The 24,531-nt window shown below is 46.0% G+C and overlaps 1 protein-coding gene across 1 annotated transcript in view; it reads left to right on the top strand.

Annotated features, from left to right (window-relative positions):
* Window positions 1–21,987, top strand: part of LOC119372115 (CD82 antigen) — a 135,968-nt gene extending 113,981 nt beyond the window's left edge. The window contains exons 7-9 of the mRNA XM_037642575.2: window positions 4,568–4,696; window positions 10,484–10,570; window positions 13,157–21,987. Of these exons, the coding sequence (XP_037498503.1) occupies window positions 4,568–4,696; window positions 10,484–10,570; window positions 13,157–13,264 (324 nt within the window). The 3' untranslated portion in view covers window positions 13,265–21,987. The remainder of the gene's footprint in view (window positions 1–4,567; window positions 4,697–10,483; window positions 10,571–13,156) is intronic.
* The last annotated feature ends 2,544 nt before the right edge of the window (window positions 21,988–24,531 follow it).

Consider the following 24,531-nt stretch of genomic DNA (forward strand, 5'->3'; position numbering starts at 1 on the left):
CCCTAAAAACCGCGGTGCGCTTCTTTCTACACCGGAGCCGTAAATGACACACCTGCTTCTACGGTGTCCGACCGCGTCCGTCCATGTCCGTCTGCGAACAGAAAAAAACACCTCATGTGACCTCCTCCGAGCGAGCTGTGACGTCACATAGTAACGTCATGTGACCATAGGTCAGCAAAAAAAAAAGTGGAGCTCACTCAGACTCACTCAAGAAATATATTTTGTGCTCATGTTTCACTCGGACTCAACCTCATCAAAATATTCCTCAACCGGACTCACTCGGACTCAGACTATCCGAAATATTACTAACCAGGACTCACTCAGACTCAGACTTACGGCAACGATCTGAGTGAGTCGACATATGAGTGAGTTTGTCGACCTACGCATGTGACGTCATCGTGACGTCACTGATCATGAAATTTTGTGACGTCACACGATGAAGTCATCAACTGACATCGCGGATCGGTCAAAGGTAGGCCGAATCCGGAGGCAGTACAAAGCTATGTGACGAGCAGAAAACCGGGCGCTGCGCTGGGGTGGTCGTGCGTGGCATGTGTGAGTCGAACGCACATTGTGGGAACTCCCAAGGAGCAACGCGCCTACGAGAATTGCCGACGGGAGCACTGACGGGAGTGCGGCCGTAAGCTCCGCTGGTCGCCCACGGAGTGAAATGACACCGACTTTTACAGCTCTGCAAGAGAGTCTTGACAGCTAGCTTTCGTTCGAAGCGAAAGTACTCCCGTTCGTCTTACGCAAACGTTAGGCATATTAAAAAATAAGAGTTTGATATTTCTGGTCAAAATATTACGATTGGCTGATTGCTGGTATCGGAATCTCAGATGCAATTTCTCGGGGCGTCGAAGTTTTGCACTCAAAACCAGTGACAGGAACGCGTGTCTGTTCATGTAGTAATGCAGAAACGTCTTATCTAGGTGACCGGCCATAATGCACTCTCTCAGTGAAGTTATGCTATGTGGCTCGAGCTTCTTGGGATAATTAAGCTCTGGGACGGCTCACTGCTCTCCCTCGGTAGAGTACTCAAAATCATCAACCATTTTTCCAAGCAGTTACCAACTGATAGTCGTGTGCGCGCAATGTCCTCTCTGGGCACAAACTTGCAGTACCTACTACATTCAGGTCACTAACTGCTTGTCACGTATTTTAATGACTGTAGCTATCAACGGTAAGGGTCGTTACTAACTTCAATGATTATCATGTTTTCAAGGACGCTGTGGCACGGCGTAACATAAGGATTGCGCGAATCAAGCTTGCGGGATGGTCACGCTTGGTGCCGAGGAATCGCATGCGTTCCGCGGAATGGCATGCGTTCCGCCGTAAACGCACACGCGGTCGCATCCGCGAGCGAGCGTACCACCTTCGACGTTTGAATCGGGCCATCATGGAGCATGCGGCGCTGGCATCGTGCGCGGAAGGTTTAGGTTATAGAGGGATCTCGCGCCGCTGTGGCTTCCGGTAAGGTGACGTTGTTTCCCGATCCTTTCCACTTCTAAGATCGAGTTCAATTCATGGCATCAACTTTCTTTAAACTACTTGCTTATAAAACCACTGTCAGACCTAAACTTGAGTATGCATCTACCGTCTTTAATCCCTGCCAAACCAACCACCCGTTTGTAGCACGAAGCCACAAGGAAATCCATACGAATTTCTCAGAAATAAAGCTTCTTAGTCGCGGAAAAAATTCGTCCTGGTCCGGGGTTCGAACCGGGGACCGACGCCTTTCCGGGGTGGTCGCTCTGCCAATTGAGCTAACCAGGAAGCTAGCAATTGGCAGCGCAAGGGCGAATTCATCGACAACTCGAAGCACATGGACACAACCCTTGGATCGATGGATGGATGGATGGATGGATGGATGGATGGATGCTATGAGCGTCCCCTTTATAACGGGGCGGTGACACGTGTGACACGTGTGCCATCAGGCTCGACAAAAAAATAAAGAAAAAAAAAACATTTTCCCATTCCCTTTTTCCTTAAGCTGACGTAATGCCTTGTCTACTACGATTAAATCAATCTTACTGCAGATTGATTAATGCCTTAACCCTTCCGCCACCTTGCGGGATTCCGCAGAACTCATTTGCAGTAACCTCATTAAGGTTCTAGAGTCAGTCCAGAACCGCGCAACTAGATTAGTTCAGCGTTAGCGTGATACCGGGGGTTAAGGGAATAGCGTTGCCGTGCCGCAAACGTTCGTTGCAGACAGTGCGTTTTAGTCTAGCGGGATAACGTTTACGTTCCCAAGCCGCGACTACGGCGTCACCTAGAGGAGGATGAAGGCGTTAGAAAATGTGAAAAGAAAACACTGAAAATAATCGTCTGTATTCCCCGCATGCAGCAATATTAAAACTTTTTTAGTTATAATAAATGTACAAAAATTTGGCAGATCCCACGTACCGTGGATAAGCACCGGCATGGCTCTGAGGCAGAATAGTGGGCTCCCACGTACCGTGGGAATCGATGTTATGCGAAGCATGCGAGGGATGGTGAGTGTGGCGTAATTTTTCGCATTGAGTGAAACGTTACGGAATGACGCTAGAGAAATATGGAAGTGGTATACGCACACTCATATGTTGAAGAGTCGCATATCTATTATATAACCAGTTGTTTACTGTTGTGTAATGATAGCAACAACAACATGAGTGTTACGAACACCAGATGCGGTAAGCTGATTGTAGTGCTTATATTCTTCAATACTGCACAGCGCAAATCCGAACAGGACAAAGAAGGAACACAGATGCACAGGACAGGCGTTACTGGGAACTAAGCTTCATTCAAGAAAGTTTCCATAGATATATACACAGCCGAGTGGCACGCGCAGGCGCACTGCACGTACGTTACAGTCACAATTACAGTTGTTATGCGTATACTTGTCCGTTATGACGGCGAACGCACGCACGTTTCAAGAACCCGTGTGTATGTGTAGAAGGGGTTCTCGACAGTTCTTGAACAAGGTCATCATCACCGTGATCAGTGAGCACCAGCAGCTGCACCGGACTTGTTAATCGGATCCGTTCGTGATCGCGGCTACGAGGAGTCTAAGTGCAGTGAAGTGCAAGGTATAGTACAGGTGGTGGAAATCCTGGATGCCTCTTACGATGAAATGATCTGTGATGCCTCCTGTCCTGGACGTGGCAGCGAGACCTTTTGATGCCCTGTCAACATCGAAGCCGTCTTTCATGCAGTATAAGGGATAGACGTTGTTGGGCCTTGATAAATCAATGTTGAAGTCACCGGCAATGATGAGAGGCCTGGTTCTCTCAGCAGGTTTGTTGTAGGAAGCATTGACCCTGGTCCACGTTGTGGACCACGTGGTCCGCGGCGAGTGGACGGTAGTTGAGCGTCTTCCAGGGGTGTTCTGTCTTCAGTTTCCTCACTTTTCTTGCGTCCGCCGCGGCGGTGTAGCGGTTAAGGTGCTCGGCTGCTGTCCCGAAAGTCACGGGTTCGATCCCGGCCGCGGTAGTCGCATTTCAATGAAGGCAAAATGATAGATGCCCGTGTTCTGTGCGATCTCGGTACACGTTAAAGAATACCCGATGGTCAAAATTTCTGGATCCCTTCGCTACGGCGTCTCTCATATCATATCGTGGTTTTCGGACATAAAACCCCAACAATTATTATTATCACTTTCCTTGGGTGTCAATGTGTGTGTTCGCGGTTACTGTATTGGTTGAGACTCTGTATCACATGTGGTACATACCTGCATAACATTAACTCTGGTTTACGGGTATGTGCCACACGTGACTGAGAGAAAGGGTTTCATGACGTACGTGATAGGTATTTTGCGTTATTCATGTCATGACCAGTGAATCGTGTTCGTCACGCACTGATCCCCTGCTATGCCAATTTTGGTATATTACAAGTTATGGAGACTACCAGGAGACCGCCCAGACGTAGGCGGATAGATAGATAGATAGATAGATAGATAGATAGATAGATAGATAGATAGATAGATAGATAGATAGATAGATAGATAGATAGATAGATAGATAGATAGATAGATAGATAGATAGATAGATAGATAGATAGATAGATAGATAGATAGATAGATAGATAGATAGATAGATAGAAACGGCCAAAATGCCTGAGGTTCGCTAAGAAATGCTTCGTATTTACTATATTTTGTGCTCTTAGGACAGGATACCCAGAGCGCGGGTATAATGTGACCGCAGCAAGCACAGGACCGGGTCGATTGGCGGAACGTAGGGGAGGCCTTTGCTCTGCAGTGGGCGCAGTCAGGCTAATGATCACGATGATGATGACCCAGAGCTTTGCGTATGCAGTCGGCTTGGGTTGTCGCCACTGCGCACGCGCCATACGCTAGCCGCTGTTTGGACTAGTGTTGCGGTCCCTATTTTACGAAAATGGCGCTCGTAACCAAGCCACGGCTCAAGGCTCCTTAGGGTTGTTGTTGTGAAGAACTGAGTGTGATTTGCTAGCGTTTGGACTTTCGGAGGACAAACCCTACACTTAATCACATTCGGCGCGCTTGCGCAAACCCAGCGAATCCGAGGCCTGGGTACCAATTCTAAAACTTTCTTTGTTTTGCTTCTAGCTGGACTGCTGCGGCTTCAGCGGCCCAAAAGAGTTCGCCACCACAAACAGCCACATAGACGAGACCTGCTATCGGTTAGTGGGCGAGACCGAGGATGTCTCTATCAAGGAGATCCGCCGGATCAAAAGGGTAAGTGTTTGCTTGCAATACATACTTTCTAGGCTATTTTCATCCGCATAAATGTAAATGTCATCTTGATACACAATAATTACTGTAGGTACTGCAGGTAGACATGGTGCTCCTTGGTACTTAGCAATTGTTTATGCGTCGCGTCACACTGATAGTTGGAAATTCGTGCCGTATATCTTTGAACCCTATTGCCTAATGTATGTCACTGGCAGGGGCGTCAGTTGCAAAAGGGCAGGGATGCGATTCCTCCACTCCCCTCCCCGGCTGTCCACATAGCTTAGCATTCCAATTACTGGCCGCATTTTGTTCTAGACATGTTGTTTGCCGTTGCAATGAACCTCGAGTGTATAAACTTCAAAAGTTTTTTTCACCGCAACAGTGACTTATTTAACTTATTTATTTCGTGTGTCACTCTAATACCCTTGTTACACAGGCAGCCTAAACCGCGGTTACGCTAACCGCGGTTACGTTAACCGCGGTTCGCTGATGTTACACGGCACACGAAACCGCGGTTATGCCGCTAACCGCGGTTTTAAGAAACCGAGCTTGGCAACCTCGGTTAGGCAGATAACCGAGAAAATGTCGGCGCCCATCACCGATGAGTGCATGCCGGCGAGCGCGCGTGAAAAACGAACGAACTGGACGACACGGACCACGGAAAGCCTGATAAGGTTGTGGGAAAATCATTTGCGTGATCTGCGGAGCACGTCACGCAATGCAAAGGTGTACGCGGCAATTATACGTTTGTAGAACATTATGCAAGAAATAAGTGGCATATTTGTAAACAGAACGCCGCTCTGTTGATTAGTGCGTCAGTTAGTTTGTTCTACGCCAGATGGCTAGGACACTTCATTGAGTCCACCCGTTGCAAAGGGTACTTGGCCACATTATCTATCTATCTATCTATCTATCTATCTATCTATCTATCTATCTATCTATCTATCTATCTATCTATCTATCTATCTATCTATCTATCTATCTATCTATCTATCTATCTATCTATCTATCTATCTATCTATCTATCTATCTATCTATCTATCTATCTATCTATCTATCTATCTATCTATCTATCTATCTATCTATCTATCTATCTATCTATCTATCTATCTATCTATCTATCTATCTATCTATCTATCTATCTATCTATCTATCTATCTATCTATCTATCTATCTATCTATCTATCTATCTATCTATCTATCTATCTATCTATCTATCTATCTATCTATCTATCTATCTATCTATCTATCTATCTATCTATCTATCTATCTAGGATGCTTTCGCGCTGTGTAACATCGGCGAACCGTGGTTGGCGCTAACCGCGGTTCAACGCGGTCAACCGTGGTTGGTCGTAACCGCGCTTGCTTTGCCTGTGTAACATGGGTGTAAATGCGCAGTCAGAACAATGGGCAACGCCCCACCCCTTACAATGCGACGCCTATGCGCTTCTGGTCACCTGCACCATGGGCGATGCAAAAAACGACTCCAAATAATAATAATGCATGGTCGTATTTCCCGCTATTGCGAGTGCAAAACACAAGGTCCGGAGGACAATACCTTGCCTCAAACAATTTTATTTGCGCTGTTCCACGCACGTCGTCTCACCCCACCGAGATAGCTGACGTCATGCTAGAATTGGACGTTATTGTGTAAACCTGTGTCACGTTAACGTCAGTCAGCTTCACGTTAACGTCACGTCAGTGTGTAAACCTGTGTGGACGTTAGTGTGTAAATCTCTGCCAGCCTTCGCCATCATAACATCCACGGCCACCTTGGTTAGAGCATGTCTGATACTTGTAAAAGTCTGCTTATGACACTTCGCATATCGTCTGCCGATTAGAAAAGCCGCCGGTATGTGTTGTCCCGAAACTTCACCGCGAATTCCCCCTTCCTCCCCTCGCCCCCCCCCCCCCCTGTTATTTTCGCCTGCTTCTTGTCGACCCTTGCATTAGAGCACTGCACGGGCCGATTTTTCCGGCCCGGGCCCGGCCCGGCCCGAAAACACCATGCTCCGGCCCGCCCGAGCCCGGCCCGGTGTTCTTAAATGTGGCCCGTACCCGGCCCGGGCCCGAAAGGTTCGGGCGCGGCCCGGCCCGGCCCGGCCCGGTCCGTTTCGGCTAGTTATGCCTTGAGCATAAAGGAGGCACTGTCCAACCTTCGGTTATTGTGAAGATACCTGCCGCACACAAGATATTTTCTAGAGATTGTTTTAGGAACTTCTTTCAGTGTCACGACTTTCACTGGTACTGTGTACACTTTCGGTGAATTACGCGCCTAACACTCTTGCGAAATTATTGCAGGGCAATATAAAATATAGTTGGAGTCATAGCTGGCTCTTTCATGTACGCACGCCGTGCTAACCACGCAATCTCATTTTTGCATTTAAAAGAACAACTACAAAATATAATACCTGCATAAAGTGGAGAAAAAAAGCACGACATACATTTTTAGGTTCAGTCTACATCAACTGCATACGAGCTAGGGCTGTTGAGTAAAAGTAGCAAGTCTCCTACAAACTTCATCTATTGCACAATGTAATGGGGAAAAAAATGTGCTCTAGCTGCTTCTGGGAGGAATATACCAGGCTGGGCAGCGTTACATAAATTAAAACTGTCGTGTTGACTCCTCGACAGGCAACTGCACCCAACCTACACTACGTTTTCGTGTTCAAAACAACAAGGTTCTTTGTCCCACCCTTCTTCCCCGAGTCACCGCCACCGCAGTGCCATAGATCTGTCAAAGCGAGGCACACCCGTTAACGATCGAGCCACCATCCTCGTGTCAGACGTGTGTACAGTAACAGTGTGTTGAATAAAGGGTGGTTTAAATAAAACTAATCAGTCTGTGTGTTGGGTATTCCCAGAATCCCGGATCGTTTCTCTAGCCTCATCACTTCAGTTGTGAGCCACACTCGGGGAAACGAGTGCCTCTATGGTCTGGTGCCTCACCACTAGTAATGAGAAAATCAACAACGGCGTTCGCCCTGTGATAAGAGTCGTTCTGCATCTTGCACTTAATAGGCACGAAAAACAGCTCCTGAGATATTAATGACTCACAAGTCGCGTTGGCCAGTCTACGGGCATGTGAGCGTAGCTGCATACTCGAAATATTTCCCTAGATACGAACGCGCACATCTTATACACACTAATCTAGGCAGTTTACCATTGCTTTCCTTACACGGTACCCAAGAACGTCTTTCACTCACTATAATGGCGGAAACTTCTATTAGGCGTGTCTTGAAATCCCGTGTAGCATACCGTTGGAGCAAAATTGTAGACGTCTTGTACTATGTAATTTCTGTGCACGCCAATGCACTCCAGGTGGTTAAATTACCCGGAGCCCTCAACGACGGCGTCTCATATAGCCTGGGTCGCTTCGAGAAGTTAAACCCCATAAAACAACAAAAACAAAGCCACACAACGTACACACGCAATTATACATATACGTATGAGACCCGGGCCTAATACGGGCCTGGCTCAGGCCCGAGCCCGACCCGAGCCCGAAGATCACGGGCCCGAGCCCGGCCCGGGCCCGATCCAACAACCCCTTACCCGGCCCGGCCCGGGCTTTCGGGCCGGCCCGGGCCCGTGCAGTGCTCTACCTTGCATCTCGAATCGACAAGAAGCAGGCGAAAATAACGAGTGAGAGTTTCGTCCTGGCAATCAGTTGCTCAATTTCTGTACAAACGCAAGTCATTGTAGGATATGCTGCGAACTAATAATAATAATAATAATAATAATAATAATAATAATAATAATAATAATAATAATAATAATAATAATATCTGGGTTTAACGTCCCAAAATCATGACATGATAATGAGGGATGCCGTATTGGAGGCCTCCGGAAACTTCGACCGCCTGAGGTTCATTAACGTGCACCTAAATCTAAGTACACGGGCCTCAAATATTTTCGCCTCCATCGAAAATGCAGCTGCCGCGGCTGGGATTCGATCCCGCGACCTTCGGGTCAGCAGTCGAGCGCCATAACCACTAGAACACCGCGGCGGGGCTATGCTGCGAATTGAGACGAAAGTGTTCTTCTGGTCATCGGCAAGACGTTCACGAGACCTCAGTGGGTCACTTGTTCACTCCGTCTTCGACGAAACGACACGCAATCGATGCATGCCATCAAAACTACTTGTAGCCCGGCGGATGAATGAAGCAAAGAACACACATATATATACCCGAAAACTAAGAAGAGGAACGGACTCTTAAGCTAGCAACAGGCCCGCAGCCGAGCGAAGGGCATCTTGCGTAGAAGCAAGCGAAACCACTATGATCCCTTCTCGGCCGCGTCGGGGAGCACTCGAGCGAATCCGTACGAACGGCAGCGTCGTTAGACTCTTGCAGTCGTGTATGTTTGGAGCAAGCGGCGGTACGCTCCACATATTCTCCGATGCTGATGCTGTTTGTTTGGACGGATGATCGCACCCCTCGCACGACTCGGTCGGATTTACGGATATCTCTGAATCGATGTCCTAGGTCCGTATTTGTAGAAAAAAAGAAAAACGAGCCCTTGCTTGTGATGTTTTTAACGAAAAAAAAAGTGAGCCTTTGTTTGTGGTGTTTCCATCTCCTGTGTCAATGCCCGTCAGATCACTACATCTGATATTCCAGTTCTTAAGCGATTTTAGGGACAAGCATGCGAACAAGCTCGGCTCAGAGAATCGACGTCAGGGGACACGGGTGAATGCTAGGAAACATAGGCGTGCGCAGGGTTCCCCATCGGAAGGGGGGGGGGGGGGCGAAGGTTCATCGCTGTGCCCCCCACCCTACTAAGTCAATGTATGGGGCAGATTTCGCGCCCCCCCCTCTCAGGTGACTAGAAGGATCAATGTACGGGGCAGACTTTGCGCCCCCCCCCCCTGCTCCCCCCCCCCCCCCTGTGCGTACGCCTATGCTAGGAAACATAAAAACAAAACCAAAAGGAATGGTACAATAGTCATTACTGGTACGCTGAATTGACCCTACTGCTATTACGTACGGATCTTTTCACAGACGGCTCCCTGGGCGCCGCCATAGTCTAGTCCTCTCTGGGCTGCGCTAAATAGGCGAGATCCCCCAAAAATGCACTGCCGAGGCTGTGACGTCAGCCTCTGTACTCCCGCGCGCAGCCCACCATGGCGGCGTTTTTCTTTTCTGCGAAAAGGTCTATGGGCTTTGATAACATAAACATTAAAAGTGAAATCTAAAATGCATAATAAATAAATATGGTTATGTCTGATAAGCTTAAACAGGTCGAACCTTTGTTCGTTAATGCTCCATTGCAAAGGCGATTTCATGAGAAAATTTCGTCATCGATGTTTTAAAAAAGTTAAGGTCCGGGACAGCTTTTGGCATTAACCTTGCAGGTACTGCATCACTATCAAGGAAAAAGCACTGGTCACGCACAAAATGTGAAAGCGAGCACACTGTTATAAAGTTTGTGGCATTTAGAGTTTAATATCACAGGATAATCACGAACTGCCAGGTCTCTTTTTTTCTACATCGGGACCATGAGAAAAGTAAGTGTGCCTGTAATAGAGACTCCTTTACTATTAAGACTGCTAGGCAGTACTTTCTTATTCGAAGCGGCATAATATACGTGAGACAAACATATGACAAGCTGCATACACAGGAACACAATCAATGCCTGCTGCTTGTCTCATATAACTACTCGTATATGGATGCGAATGAGAAGGGCCTAATAGTGTTCCCAGAGTTGAATAGAAAGTAGCTATGCACCCACTTAAGCGCCTTGCGAAGTTAACCTAATTGTGTTTTTCTTTACTCATCGCGTCTTCTGTAGGCCGGCTGCAAAGAGAGGCTGGTGGACTTCTTCTACAAGCACAAGATCATTTGGATATCCTCGCTAGGCGTCGTCCTACTGCTACAGGCAAGTGTGCTATATTTTAGCTGCCTGGTATACCTCATGCTGTAGCGATCTGAAGTCAAAATACTGGTTTATGCTAAACAGGATTCCTAGGTTAGATCAAAGCTATAGATCGAGGTCATGTGTCTTCTGGCACCTATAGTATATATAGATCTCCTTGCCACCCGGAAAAGGCTCTCCAAAACAGCTGACTCACGACTAAGAAATTGACCTTGTCTTCCCCTACAAACAGCTATTAAATGGACACTAAAAAAATAACACGCAATCGATTTTAATGGATAGAGTGCTTTTTAAACCCTGATTTATTCGATTTTGCGGTAGTCGAATAACTTTAGCAGACAGAATGAAAGTCAAGCTCACATTTTTTTTTCTAATTTCAAACCGAAATGCTAACGCTGATGCATTATTGCGACGTTATAGATATTGTAAACGCTTTTGGCGGGCCTAACTATTGGCGCTCTTTGGCCAAGCATGGCCCTTGCGCCATTAAACTCCACATATCATTAACTATTCTCATTTATGTATAGTTATAATTATTCCTTATCTTCTACGTCGTGCTTGAGGCTCGCCAGGACCCGCGTAATGAACGAGTCTCCTAACGTTTTCTTGTTTAACCATTTCACTTCTTACAATCTCAACACGCGTTTTTTTTTTGTGTGTTTGATCCATGATTCACGAAGCTGTTCCGTTTTTAAAGGTCATACAAACTACTACGAGTTCAGAGACGAGAGAGTGCTTTCTCTACAACAGGCGCCATCTCCTCTTCTTCACTAATTTCTTCAGAAAACACGTGGACAGTGTCAGCACTACGAGTTGAGCCTATCGTGATTTCGCGCTTTTCGGCTACATGCTGTTATCTTCGCTTGTGCAGTTGAAAACGAGTTAACGAACCGAAATCAGTTGATCGAGCACGATAGTCAAGCGAGACGAGGTAGAACGGGCGTGTGACTGCTTGGCAAAGCCAAAAAACGTAAGTTCAGGGAAAGATGAAAGCTTGAAGAGATCAAAAATTCGTGAACATGGGGTCATCATCATCATAATTTATTGATCCCTAAAGGCCCTTTTCAGGGTATTACATAAGGGGGGGGGGGAAGCATCAATAACAGCATGATCATTATTCTTAAAAAAAAAATGTTTGCGAAATACAAGATACATGATTTCAGAAAACAAAACGGAAAGTCGGGCTAGTTGGTCTTGATTCATAACGTATGGAATTGTCGCTGGAGCCGACGTTTCGACAAGCGGACTTGTCGAAACTGCGGCTCCAGCGACACCCCGTGCTCCCAAATTTTTCATCTCTGCATGGCAAAGCGTGATAGACTTCACAATTGATATCCTATGCATGTAGACCTGTCGAAAGCTTGTAGCCTTATGACGTACCGCGAATCACACTGCCGGCGTTACGAAGTGCGCCGAAAGAGACTGGAAACGCCAGGAGAGCAATGCGCTTGTGTTTTTTTTTTAGGGGCGTAGCTCCTCTTAGTCTAACCTTGTCCCATGTCAGGCGTAACCGCGGCAGTATCTCCCGAACAGTATAATAGATGGCGCTGTACCATAGAGATAGAAAGAAAAAAATAAATAAATAATAAAAAATATAAAAAATAAAAATAAAGAAATAAAAAATAAATAAAAAATAAATAAAAATAAAAAAAGATAGAAAAATAAAAGAAAGAAGAAAAACGGAAAAAGGAAAAATAATCAAAGCGGCGTATCGCTTTGATTACTTCTGGGCGAAACCACTGAACATTTCACGGTGTACACATGATTGCTTCAGGAGCTTCGCCCAAGCTCTTAATCATTCACCCGTGGATATGCTGTAATTTTTTTCTTTTGTATATTCAGAGGCTATTTAGGGGCCATTTAAGCGATACATTATGGCTGCCATGCAGGTTGCTGTTGCGCGTATAAAAGTTCATATATTGACCTCACCATGAGCCATGATCTCAAGGCTAGGCGGCGCCGCCACTCGTACCTTCTATTTCAGACTTTTCTGGCCTATGAGGCCTCCTTTAACAGTTAGCGTCGTTTTTTTTTTTTTTGTTAATGCGGAAAAGATAATTCCCATTGCCCCTTGAGGCGCCGTGTCTACAATGTTGCACAGCTCCAGCCTTGGCGTATTCATATAAGGCAGGAAGTTAGGTGGGCAGATCAGAATAAGAAGCTTGCGGGGATAACATGACCGCATAAAGCACCGCACCGGATTAATTGAAGAAACAATAGAGAGGCCTTTGCACTGCAGTGGGCGTAGTCAGGCTGATTATGATGACCAGCGACTTACGGCTACAGTAACCCGGAATCGAACACACAACGTAATGCTGGCTACCTGAACGAAATAACCACCGAGTCGACGTTACAAAGCTTTCACCAAAAGTTAGAAGTTTACACAATAGAACAAAGTTGCCTCTTTATGGTCAAGATGACGGTGGTTTCGCACATGAGCGCGTTTAGAAAAAGTACATATTACGCGAGTGTGTTTTTTTTTTCGTACGTCTTCTCCTGGCATCAAAACAAGCGATCTCATTGGAAGTTCTCATGAAACTCTTTACCATCAGCAGGCAGGTAATCGTGCTTCGTTGGTGCCTCTCGCAGGTGACGGCGATACTACTGTCCGTGTACCTCATCAATGCCAAGAAGAGAGAGCTACGCGAGAACTCCTTCAGCTCGCTGACCCACCGATCCTATACCACTGGCTACTGACAGCGGCCGCCGGCGCCGGAACAGGAAGTGCTCGTCTGGCTGTGACGAGCGAAAGTTAGTACGTCACCTACGACGTCACAGAGGGACGCCGGTCGATCCTCATCGAAGTCACGCGTGCCGGACCACAGCAGTTCAAGGCAGCGGCAGTGTTCTAGTGAACTTAGCGCGACGTAGTGTAGAAAACGAGTCACACGTTTGAACGTTGCTCTACATGGACATTTTCTTAACTATCCGCAACGACGTCTAGCGTTTTGACGTAGGTGCACAATATGGTGATAGTATGTGACACCGTTGATGATTCCGGCGCCGAGTTCATGCCAGTCACGGAAAGATGTTATATCATGATGATTGACGGATCGAAGCGTCAGCGACTGCTGCGGCTTCGCCAGAGTATCTTGTAACGCGATCTTGCTTGCAATCGTGTACAGAGGGGTCAAATTAACACGAAAACTGCGAGATTGGGTATTCACGTGACTCTCACGTCGGTCTCTGTCCCCCGAAGACAATTGAGTGACGTCCACATTCTGTGAGGGAGTCATTTGAGAGACGTTTCATACACCCAAATTCAGAACGTTTGTACGGTTTGCGCCCTTACAGAGTGAGCGTACACTATAAGACAAAATAAGGCGTATTTGGAGCGTTTTTCTGTCAAACAACTATAATTGTCACCTATTTCACGTGCATCAATAGCGTTATCGCCGCCCTCCCGGGACTTCCTCACTCTAAAAAAAAGGGAGTATTTTTTACTCTTTTTTTGGTGAGTCCTTACTTGCCACGTCTTTGACTCTCTTTAAAGGGACACGTTAACTCTCTTTTGGGCCCCACGACTTTCCGAAGTGAGTATAATGGTATCCAGAGAGAGCTCACGTGTCTCTTTAAAGGGAGTCATGTAGGTAGGCAAGTCAAGACTCACAAAAAAGAGTCAAATGACTCCTTTTTATCTTAGAGGGCCGGTCACGAACGGCGTGCGGCTATCAGCGTGACACAACACTCTTGATAAGAACGTAGCGAGCCGCAGTTTTCGAGAAAGAAAACGAGAGCTAGATGACGAATATTGTTGCATGGCAGAAATACGCCCCAAACACTCCCGTTTGCCTATAGAGTGTGCTCAGGTCGGGAACAGCGGAGTAAAACGTTCGGCAGATACGTACCCCTGCGAGAAAACGGAGTCACCAACACTCCTTTTGCTCTTGTAGTGCAAAGTTAAGAATACGCTATGGAAGGAATTCTTAGGATCACCCATCAGGTTCGTGGTAAAAGGTGGAGCCTGGAAATCAGATGTATGGCATAGGTGGCAAGCAGCTTCTTGAACACATTATTTTTTTCTTAGATAAACGTTCATTTGTCTGCTTCTTTGTACATAAGTCGCATAACGTTGACACAAGAGTGTTTATTTACTTTGTATATCGTACTCAGGTGCATACAAGCTTAAAAGTGTAGTATAATTGTAGTGTAGCTATCCCTCCCTGGATACAGTCATACTTTCTCGCGGCTCAAATACATGCTGCGTACTGTTATGCCGTAGCCTGAGGCTCAAGTGACGGTTACCTTAACGATTTATTGTATAATGTCCTGTTCCTGGTAGTTCTTGTTCCACAAGCTTTGTTTTTGTTGTGAGTACTGTGACATCGTTCGCGTATGAGCATTTAGTGCAATTCGCGTGCACTTAGTGATGCACTACGGGAAAAAAACAGCAATTTCTGTATATCCTCTTTTCCCATGCTTAGCTCCATTGATGGTGAGCTCTCGAGGCGTAGTGCACGAATGCTATTGAAAGAATCACTCATCTTGAATACGAAGGCATGCGTTTTCATTAATCATCGAGTCATCACGAGGAGTCTTTATTGTACCTACTCCGAGCTATATCATCCTTATAATAACGTCATGTAATTTCTCTTACATCTTATCGTTTTCATCGAATGTTAGCTGTTGTAATATCGTTTGCGACATCGCCAGCCTTAGCGCCTAATGTTGCATTCACACCGTCATTTCACAATAGAATGCTCAAGAGACGTCGTAAAGGTGTAGTTTAGCGTGGGTTTACAGGTAATTGTCGAACTTTTTCGAACAGACTACATCGATCACAAGGCTTCTCGCTCTGTAATAACGGGCCGAGCGTAGTGCACTCGTCGGTTGATAATGAGTATTGGATATCTCGTTTAGCATACCAAAGTTATTTCAGGAAGTACTCCTCCCCATCGCTCCTTTTTCGTGTTCCGCATCTTCGTTAGTCGTACTAGGAAATGAGCTCTTCAAGAGAAGAAGAGAAGAAATAATAGAGAAGGATAGGCAGGGAGTTTAACCAGTATAGGACAACCGGTTTGCTACCCTACACAGGGGGACAGGGTGGGGCGATTTAAAGAAGGAGAGGAAAGAGAGAAAGATAGAAAGATAGCACATGACACTGCACACACAGAATCAGTCGGTCACTCTTGCGTGGTAAGCGACATTTTTGTCACAGCCGCTTGTCCAAGTTCGTCTCTCTTAAAAACCTCAGCAGTGCCTTCGTCGCCTTCAGCTGTGATGTCTTCTGTTGACGGCATGCAAGAACTGTTTCAACAGACATTTGTCTACTGTCAAGGCGCGCTAGAACGGACGCCAGTGACTGTCTCTGGACATTATACGCCGGACAGTAAGTCGCACAGGACGTGGTGTAGCGTCTCCTCGCAACGACAGGCATCGCAAAGAGCGTTGTCGGCCATTCCAATCCAAAAGGAATAGGACTTCGTAAATGCCACGCCTAGCCACAAGCGATAAAAGAATCTGCACCCATCTGTAAGGGCCAGTTGCACAGAAGTGAACGGCAAGAGAGTCTAGGTCTCATACAAGGTACCAGCATTTGTTACACTATTTTGTTCACCCACTTTGGCTTTAGTTTTGTGCAAGTACGAAAGGTTATTTGTAATGAGCAGGGTTGGGGGGGGGGGGGTCAGCTTTGACGAGAGAGATTTCACAAAAGCCTGGAAAGGCACCCCTGAAGGAACTAGTTATGGGGTCAGCTATATGGCTCCAGTCATATGGATGAGGTGGAGAGGGCGGGGAAGGGCAAGCTAATATTTCTGGGGGGCGGGAGACTGCCTTTACTGCCGCCCCTTCTGGCACCTCCCCTGGTTAAGGTTGAACTCTAGGCCATCACAATGTAGTCATCGAGGCCCTAACTGTATGCTTTAGCATCCAAATAAATTCTGTTCTATTTCGCTCCCTATGCCAGTACCAACGGCCAGCAATCAGCATCAGAGAGTTCGAATTGGCCTCTACACGAATTACGATTTACGAAATACGGATATACCATATACCTATATGCCAATATGAAAACATGACCATTGGTTCTGCTGGCGCCATGATGTGACGCTGACGTTAAGACTCTGTCGTAGTCTTTTCGGATGCGACTTGCTCATTAGCCAACGGCTGTTCTTTCTATCCACCCTTCAGCGAGAACAATGATGTGACACAAAAATATTTATCACAAGTCTCGACTGCACAAACAGTCGCAACGTGTCGCTACCGTCGCTGCTTCTGCCGTCCGCGCATCTCGAGTGTTCCACTGGTGGTTATTGTATTCGAGTAGCGACGATGCGTATGCACTAACAAGCTAAATTACCTACTTGCCGCTAAGGCAAAAGTTCACGAGAAGATGAAGGCTTGATGAATATTCTTAAACATGAGGTGTCGCTGGAGCCATGGGGTTTTATAATAATTCGCTAGAGGGAAGTATGGCGCTCGTGTCTATAGGAGCTGCAACGCATGGCGCTTCAGATAGCATGGGAACGATGGGTAGAACATGGATCTGCCTAAGCTTCGTTCTTTCGGCTACGTGTGGCTCCGTGCGGCCTGCAGCCGCTTTGTCGCAAGACAAAGATCAGCAAATGTTGAGCAGTTCTACTTCACCACCTTGACCTTTTTAGGCTCACGAATTCAAATCTGGTTACGAAGTTCATAACGATCCATTCTGTTATCTGAAACGAACGCCAAAACACAGCCATAAACAAAGACACAAGTGCATTGGAAGCCGCAAGCATGAAGATTAAGCAAATCCGTGTACTACCCATCATTCCCATGGTGGCTCAACGATCGCAGCGCCAGAGTTCCCTTTAGTAAATATTGTATGACACACTATGGCTGGAGCCAAGGTTTCGACGTCTTGTCTTGTCTTGTCTTGTCTTCTTCGAGGCAGTTAGTTGCGGCCTTGAAGAAGACAATACCATTTGTGGAAATGTTGGATCCAGCGACACCCCGTGTTCAAGAATATCTTATACTTCCCGCTAGCAGATTTAAAAACAAAAACGCCTCAGAGAAAAGTGCGAAACATATTCATGCTTCCTGAAAAAAGTTAAAAGGCACGTTCTCACACGTGGCGTGTATCATAGTACGGTGAAGTAAGCATGCCAGCGGCGGCTTGGCTTTACGCAGAGTTCCTTTTGTTGCTTCTAGTCAAAGGACACTCACTTGGTCACCAATAACCTGGAAGTGTGCAGAAGGCTGTAAACGTATTGCTAGCGTGCTAGAGACCAAAGGTACCGCTTCTCGTGGCGCGCATGTCCATCGTCTATTACGTCAAGTACTAGCATATCATACACATCTCTTGTGAGCTGCGTATACACGTGTCCAGCTAAAGGTATCTGCGAAATTCTCAAGAAATTCGATCATGTCATCACGGTGTCCACGCTGAAGAAGAAAATTGTGCCGATATTTTCTTTCGCGGGAGCAGATGGTTCTCTCGTTGTTGCTTCTGTTATCTGTAGTTCTTTCACTGCTCTTGGCAAGCACTCACTCTCCACGCGCACAAGCACATCTAAAGCAGTCTAGCATGAAGTACGAAAACTATCGAAAATATAGGTAGAGCAAACAGCTATAAACCCCAACGGAAAATTGCAACTTCGAGAGCGTGCGCGGTCGTGAAAGAGACAAACTTTCGTCGGAACGCTATAACTGAATGATGAAAAGCAGCTTAAAACATCAACTGCGCATGCCCAGGGGTGGCTATAGTCACCGAATACGTCTCATTTCACACTACAGTCACAAGACAAAAACAGAAAAAGCAAGGAGAGGGCAAGTATATGTTGAACATACCAGACGCTATGTTGTCTATTCTGGAACAGAACAGAAGGGAACAGAAAGAAGAGAGCAGGAAGAACAACAAATGATCCACACAGAGTTAAGAGCAAGTGTTCAGTTAGCGAGTTAGCAACTCTTTGCTGTATAATTAGCAAGAGTTCTCGGACGTTCCAGCAGCTATCCCAGTTTGCCGCTTCGCCAGGTTATTGACCTAGTATACTGAGCTCCGATTGGGTAGGAGCGTATAGTAAAGGTACACCGCAAAAGAGTGACAAAAACTCTCGAAAGTGGAGTTAATCACAATCGGCAAGACCTTATGGCACTCCTCGCTGGTACTCCGTTGTTTCAGACTGGGCTGGACAATCGCAATTAGTAACAGAAACACAATGTATCATGGGCCCCATCACTTTCCCGTCTCAATTCTCATCACGCAAGGGAATCACACCATATGAATATGTACGTGCGCTCACATATCGAGAAACATTATTCATCATGACCGGTTTTTGTGGAGGGGAATCACTAGCCCCATTCATAACTAAACTAACACTCCTAAACTAAACAAACTAAACTAGCACTATTATTCATCGTTACGAGTAATCAAGCAAGTTGATCATTCTCTTCGTGAATTCCTTTCTTTCTTTACACGGCTCAGGGCACATACTTGCCGGCATCCTGTCATTACACACATTACCGGCATCTTGTCAGCGTTATCAGTAGGCTGTCCACCAAAGATGCAGCTTTTGTTTTCTTTTGCGTTATTGTGTAACCGCAATGTATGGTGTGATTGTTTGCTATATGTATGAGAAAGAGGCAGTAGCCAGTGGTCACATGGTGTGGCAGTTTTTCGTAATCCATCTTGTTACCGTAGCCCGACGTCCGCGCGCTGACAGAGTGGTCTACAGAACAACGTCTCGACCACGATGGTTTGCAGACACGCATACAAGCTCACACGTCAGTACACAACATCGCACGTTCGCAAAAAAAAATTTAAAAAAAAAGATTGCCTCAGATAAGGCTGAAAAGTTCATCTGTAAGCAGGCTTCAAGGTTGCTCCCCTGAGTTGCCTTCAGAGTGCGGAAATAAATTATGCCCCGTAGCTATCTTATGGAATGCACTTACGTAAATGTTATTCGGCTCCTGTTTAAGGAATTTACTGGGCCAAGTGAGCGATTTAGAGTATTTCTTTTGCTTCAGAAAAAGTGTTTTATCATTGTAGTAATTTCTTACGCCTTGCTTTGAAACCTTAGGGGCGCGTTAAGTATGTGGCATCAGTGCAAGGACGACGGGGCAGTAGGTAACTTGCACAGCAAAACTGACATGTTATCATCATGCATATTGATGGACGTTCAGTGTTTGAGAAAACGCACGAGTAAAGTTCATATTAATTCTCAATTTATAACTGCCCTGGTTGCCACAACGCGATGTGCCGGGCTGGTGCATTATGCGAAGGATATGACTTCGCAAGCATTTCTTTCATATTTTTTTTTTAATTCTAATCGGGCTTCTGCAATCGTTATACGCAGAAACCCCTATATTCTAAAATTCTGGAATTTCGATGTTTGAAGAAATAGAATAGCAAATTACTGAGTTAGTATTTCGACTCAAAGTAGATGCGTTGGCATATTATTGAAATTTTCCAGCATTTGGTTGCCACTGAGGGTACGTAACTCGCTGGAGGAAGGGGACTCTCTAGTGAATCTTCGATTGAAACGTTTGTTGTTGACATTACCCGTTTTACGTTAAACAAGGAGTGAGAGACAAAGAGAGAGAGAGAGAGATAGAGAGAGAGAGAGTGAAATGATGTAAATTCAGGGAGGTTAATTAGACTTTGTCCACTTAGCTACCCTACATGCCGGCAATGGTATGTGGGAAGTGAACGTGAGATATGGGAGCACCATTTTGATTTGGGCGAGTTGGCACAAGCTTAGCTGGGGAAACACAGCTCAGAAAGACGAGGACGAAGGTACACAGCGCTCGTCCAGTGTACTGTGTTCCTTAGCCCTCGTCTTTCTGCGCTGTGTTTCCCCAGCATGGGAGTATACCGCTTACGTTGGCGAAGACAATGTGCTCTTGCTCACACACATATAGTCTCGGTCTCCTATTGCAGTGTGTACCGCTTTCATCTTTCAGTATTATCTTTTTTCCTGTACTGATACAGTTGTTGCGTCCTTTGTCGTGGTGAACTCTTTACAGTGTGCGATAAACAGTGTTCTTTCCAGTGCTGCTGCTCATGGCGGCTTGCGTGAAAGATGACGCATTAATGAACATTGAGTTTTACCGTATTTCAAGTGTATCGGTAGCTTCTTGTGTTTACAATACCATCAGTCAACGGTGTATTCCCCGCCTACGACTGGTAGCATCTAACTTCCTTACATCGTCATTATACCATCTCTTTGATGACACGCTCAGGCAATTGATGGTTTGATGCAGGACTCCTCTGCATGAAACACCAGGAAGGAAAAAAGAATCGTGTCGGTCATATAGGATAACAAAAGCATCGAAAGCGCTTCTATTTCAACATGGCTAAGCAAGAGCGGCATGCTATGCATGCGTGATGATCTTCTTTTAAATAGGAAGTTACGAAACAAGAACACAAATTGTACATATCATGCAGCAGTATTAGCCTGCACTCACGTTCACTTGTTCACTTTTGTGAACAACCAAGGGCCATCCTTGCAGACTGTGCCGGATACTCTCTGGCATCGTAATATGAACTCACGACAGCAGTGTCCTTGATGTTTTATCGACCAGGACTAGGAGTTACGAGGTGCTGTAGTGATACTTATGGCTCAGATGCCGCTAGTTTTCTAAACTTTCGCTTGAAGCACGTAATATTTTAATGGTCTATTTAGAGTTTTGACTATGACACAGTTTATCAAGTAAGTCGTTGTGATTTTGGACGGACGATTGCGTATCGGAAGGCACATGCAGACCGCGTACTCGCAAAGCACAAGCCAAAGAGATTTTAGCGCTGCAAAGTTGAAGCGGTCATGAACAAAGTGGCAGCCCAGTATAGCACTTGTGTTTAAGCAAAATAAGTCAGTGGCCTCAGTAACGTTATTACTCCTGAATGTATTTTATTCAAAGTATGGTCACGCATTCCTTCGACAACTCCTTTTAACATATGCTATCTTTTATCCATCGAATTCATATCGCACTCAACGAGCTGCTTTTGTACAGCATGTTGAATGGCATATCAAGACGTATACAGTACGTTTTGTAAACTCGTGCGGACTGCGCGTAAGTTCTAGCAAAATGCGTAGTTAGCTTTGCCCACCATATGCCTCACCTCTATACACATGTGTCTCATTGTCCGTTACTACACTTTTATGAGCAGCTACCGTCATACTTAACACGAACAGCTCTTAAAATCCCACTTGCTTCTCATGTAGGCGGCACTGGACATTCATTGTTTTGGATTCTTTGAACGTGCTAGGTCAAGGCATTGTCTCAACGAAGCATTTCATGTTCGCTTCCTACAGTCTGTACTTGTTGACGCTAAGCGACTCTAGATTCATCGTGCCTGTTAAATATGACGGTGGCTGCACTCCTTTGTCTTAGGTGAAACGTGGAGAGCAACAAAAATAAATAAATAAATAAGCACGTAACGTTCCCTTTTCTGCTGTACGTTATGTGAACAACAAGAACGTAATAAAACATGAATTTGACGGGTTAAGAGAGCGTTGTTTTCTTAATAAACTTCCTTGCGTTCCGCAAGGCTCTTTGCGTCATGGTTTAACATCCTGCCGTCGATGACAACGGAGCCAACATCACAGCAGAGGGAACGAGAAAAAAACTTGGAGGACGCTTGAGCTTGGCCTTCAAGAGTAGAACGCGATAGCGCAATCGGGCCCCGTGCATATCGCCTTCTCAAGTGCTAGCCTAGCTTCGGTTCTCGGTGATGCCTCAACCGTGCCGTAAGGAAACGAACGACTGTGCGCGTAACATCGTTTCAAACTATCCTAGAATGCTTACTGCAGGTACAGTCGTTAAGTGCCGACTACGCCATGATTATTCCTTTTGCGAATCAGCGAAGGGCCCATAGGCGTCCGTAAGGCAACACGCGAACCTACTCAGCTGCTCACTTTGTTGATGCTTTTGCAGCTGATGATGATCAAGTATGTCTGAGCGCATTGTAATCGGTAGGCCTTTGAAACACACACTCGTTGCGTAATTCACATGTATTGACGCCTGGCGCGATTCTACGCTTCTGCCACGCAATGTTACATGCGTTAAGGAGACTCCTTCCACTACATGACATTCATGTAATGTTTTCTTCGGAAGCAGTTTTTCAAGCAATAGTGTAGCTTTGTGGTAGAACACCTGTTTGCCACGCAGACGGCCAGGGTTTGTTTCTCACTCGAACCGAACCTATTTATTTCCTTTGCATCTTTCTCAATTTTTCGGTCACGGACAAGATGATTTTTCGTTCGCAACCAACGACGTGTCGAATTGATAAATTTGCGGATGAGGACATCCTTTTTTCCGGGAGGCAGTCTTTCTCGAACTCTCGTTGGCCTGGCTAAAGGGGGCAAGTAAAAATTCTGTCAATTTTTTGGCCCAGCGTGTGCTGCGCCGACAGCTGTTGCTTAGAGTCGAGATAAAGTGCGCCTGCTCTAAATTGGAGTGCGAGAGTGACGTTGGTCTACAGTCTATACTATACTATACTATACTATACTATACTATACTATACTATACTATACTATACTATACTATACTATACTATACTATACTATACTATACTATACTATACTATACTATACTATACTATACTATACTATACTATACTATACTATACTATACTATACTATAGACCAGCATTTTCATCGCTTACAGGGAGCGGCCATTTTTGGTGGGGGGCTGCTGATCACGTGGAACGGACGCCCACAATAATGCTCGGCCTCTCCTTATAGCATGCTGGCTGGGCTGGCCGCGAGCGTTGGCTAGCCATCAGTTATGAGCCTTACGACGGAAACAAGCCAGCAGCCCTATAGCGCTGGCCGCGACTACCGAGGATAGCTGGGGTCAAGATTATGTACGCTTGCTCTAAACGTGGATGCGAGAGTAAACTATACTAACACACAATAGTCTGTAGACCATGCTCTTTTACACTTGCAACCGCGTTTAGAGCAAGCTTACGCACCCTTGACGGCAGTCATCGCCTGTAGACGCAGACAACGCCAGGGGCTGCGGGCCTGATTTCTTCACATCTGACTCATAGCGAACCCTGGCGGCAAACTTGCGATAAGGACGCCACCATAGTCGTTAGCTCCACCTGACCAGCAGCCCCCATATACAGGTGAGTGCTCCCTTAAGAACGATTAAAATTCTGGTTGACAGATTGCGTCAAAGAGTGAGCGAGAAAGGAAGGGGAAATACAGGGAGGTTAAAGAATCGCATGCTCGGTTGGCTACCCTACACGTGGAGTGGATAAAAGAGGGAATACGACAGAGAATAAAGAACAAGAGTAAGAAGAAGGAGAAATGGACAGTTAGTGTGAAGACACAGAGCACTAACACGCGTTGGCAATTCACAAACTTTCGTGTTCAAACAGCGGGCAGCTCTCGCCAGCGCTTTGGTAACGTGGCTCCGCACTCCGTCAGCCACATGTATCCCTGTGAAATACTTTAATGCGTTCGGCTTGCAGGGTTGTCATTGATGATCAGCGAGAGCGAGTTTGACACTATTGGCCGCGAGATCGACCTATAGGTGGCAGCAGCGTCGCCGCGTTAGTGTGGAGAGGCGGTCGGAGGAGAGTATCAAATGCACACAGCGGCGCTTCGTTGTGAGCAGTTTCAGCCGATCGTAGGCGAATAAAATGCATTGATTGCTGCTTACTGGTAATATATACACTCCTCATTGTTGAATCGATGCACGAAGATCATCCAACGTTGCTATTACTAGTGAGAGAAGCGCAATCTGCCGATGAAAGGGATGCTCGCCCTGGATGACAGTCTGCGCTTACGCACTATATGACGTCTTTTGTTGTTTTATCTGTACGTGTTTAGCTTGTGTTCTCTGCACTACGCACTGCTGTAGCACGACTGAACTACTCAAGTGTTTACTTCTTGTTCATTTGTACACCAGCCCATATTCCTGTGCAATGAGTTCAATAGCACTGTTCACGCGAATACGCATACGCAGGTAAGAGTTGAGCACAGAGCTTTCATCGATTGATTACGTGCACGACAGTGATGCAACAAAGGTCCGGC

Source organism: Rhipicephalus sanguineus, chromosome 10, assembly GCF_013339695.2.
Source record: "Rhipicephalus sanguineus isolate Rsan-2018 chromosome 10, BIME_Rsan_1.4, whole genome shotgun sequence".
NCBI lineage: Eukaryota > Metazoa > Arthropoda > Arachnida > Ixodida > Ixodidae > Rhipicephalus > Rhipicephalus sanguineus.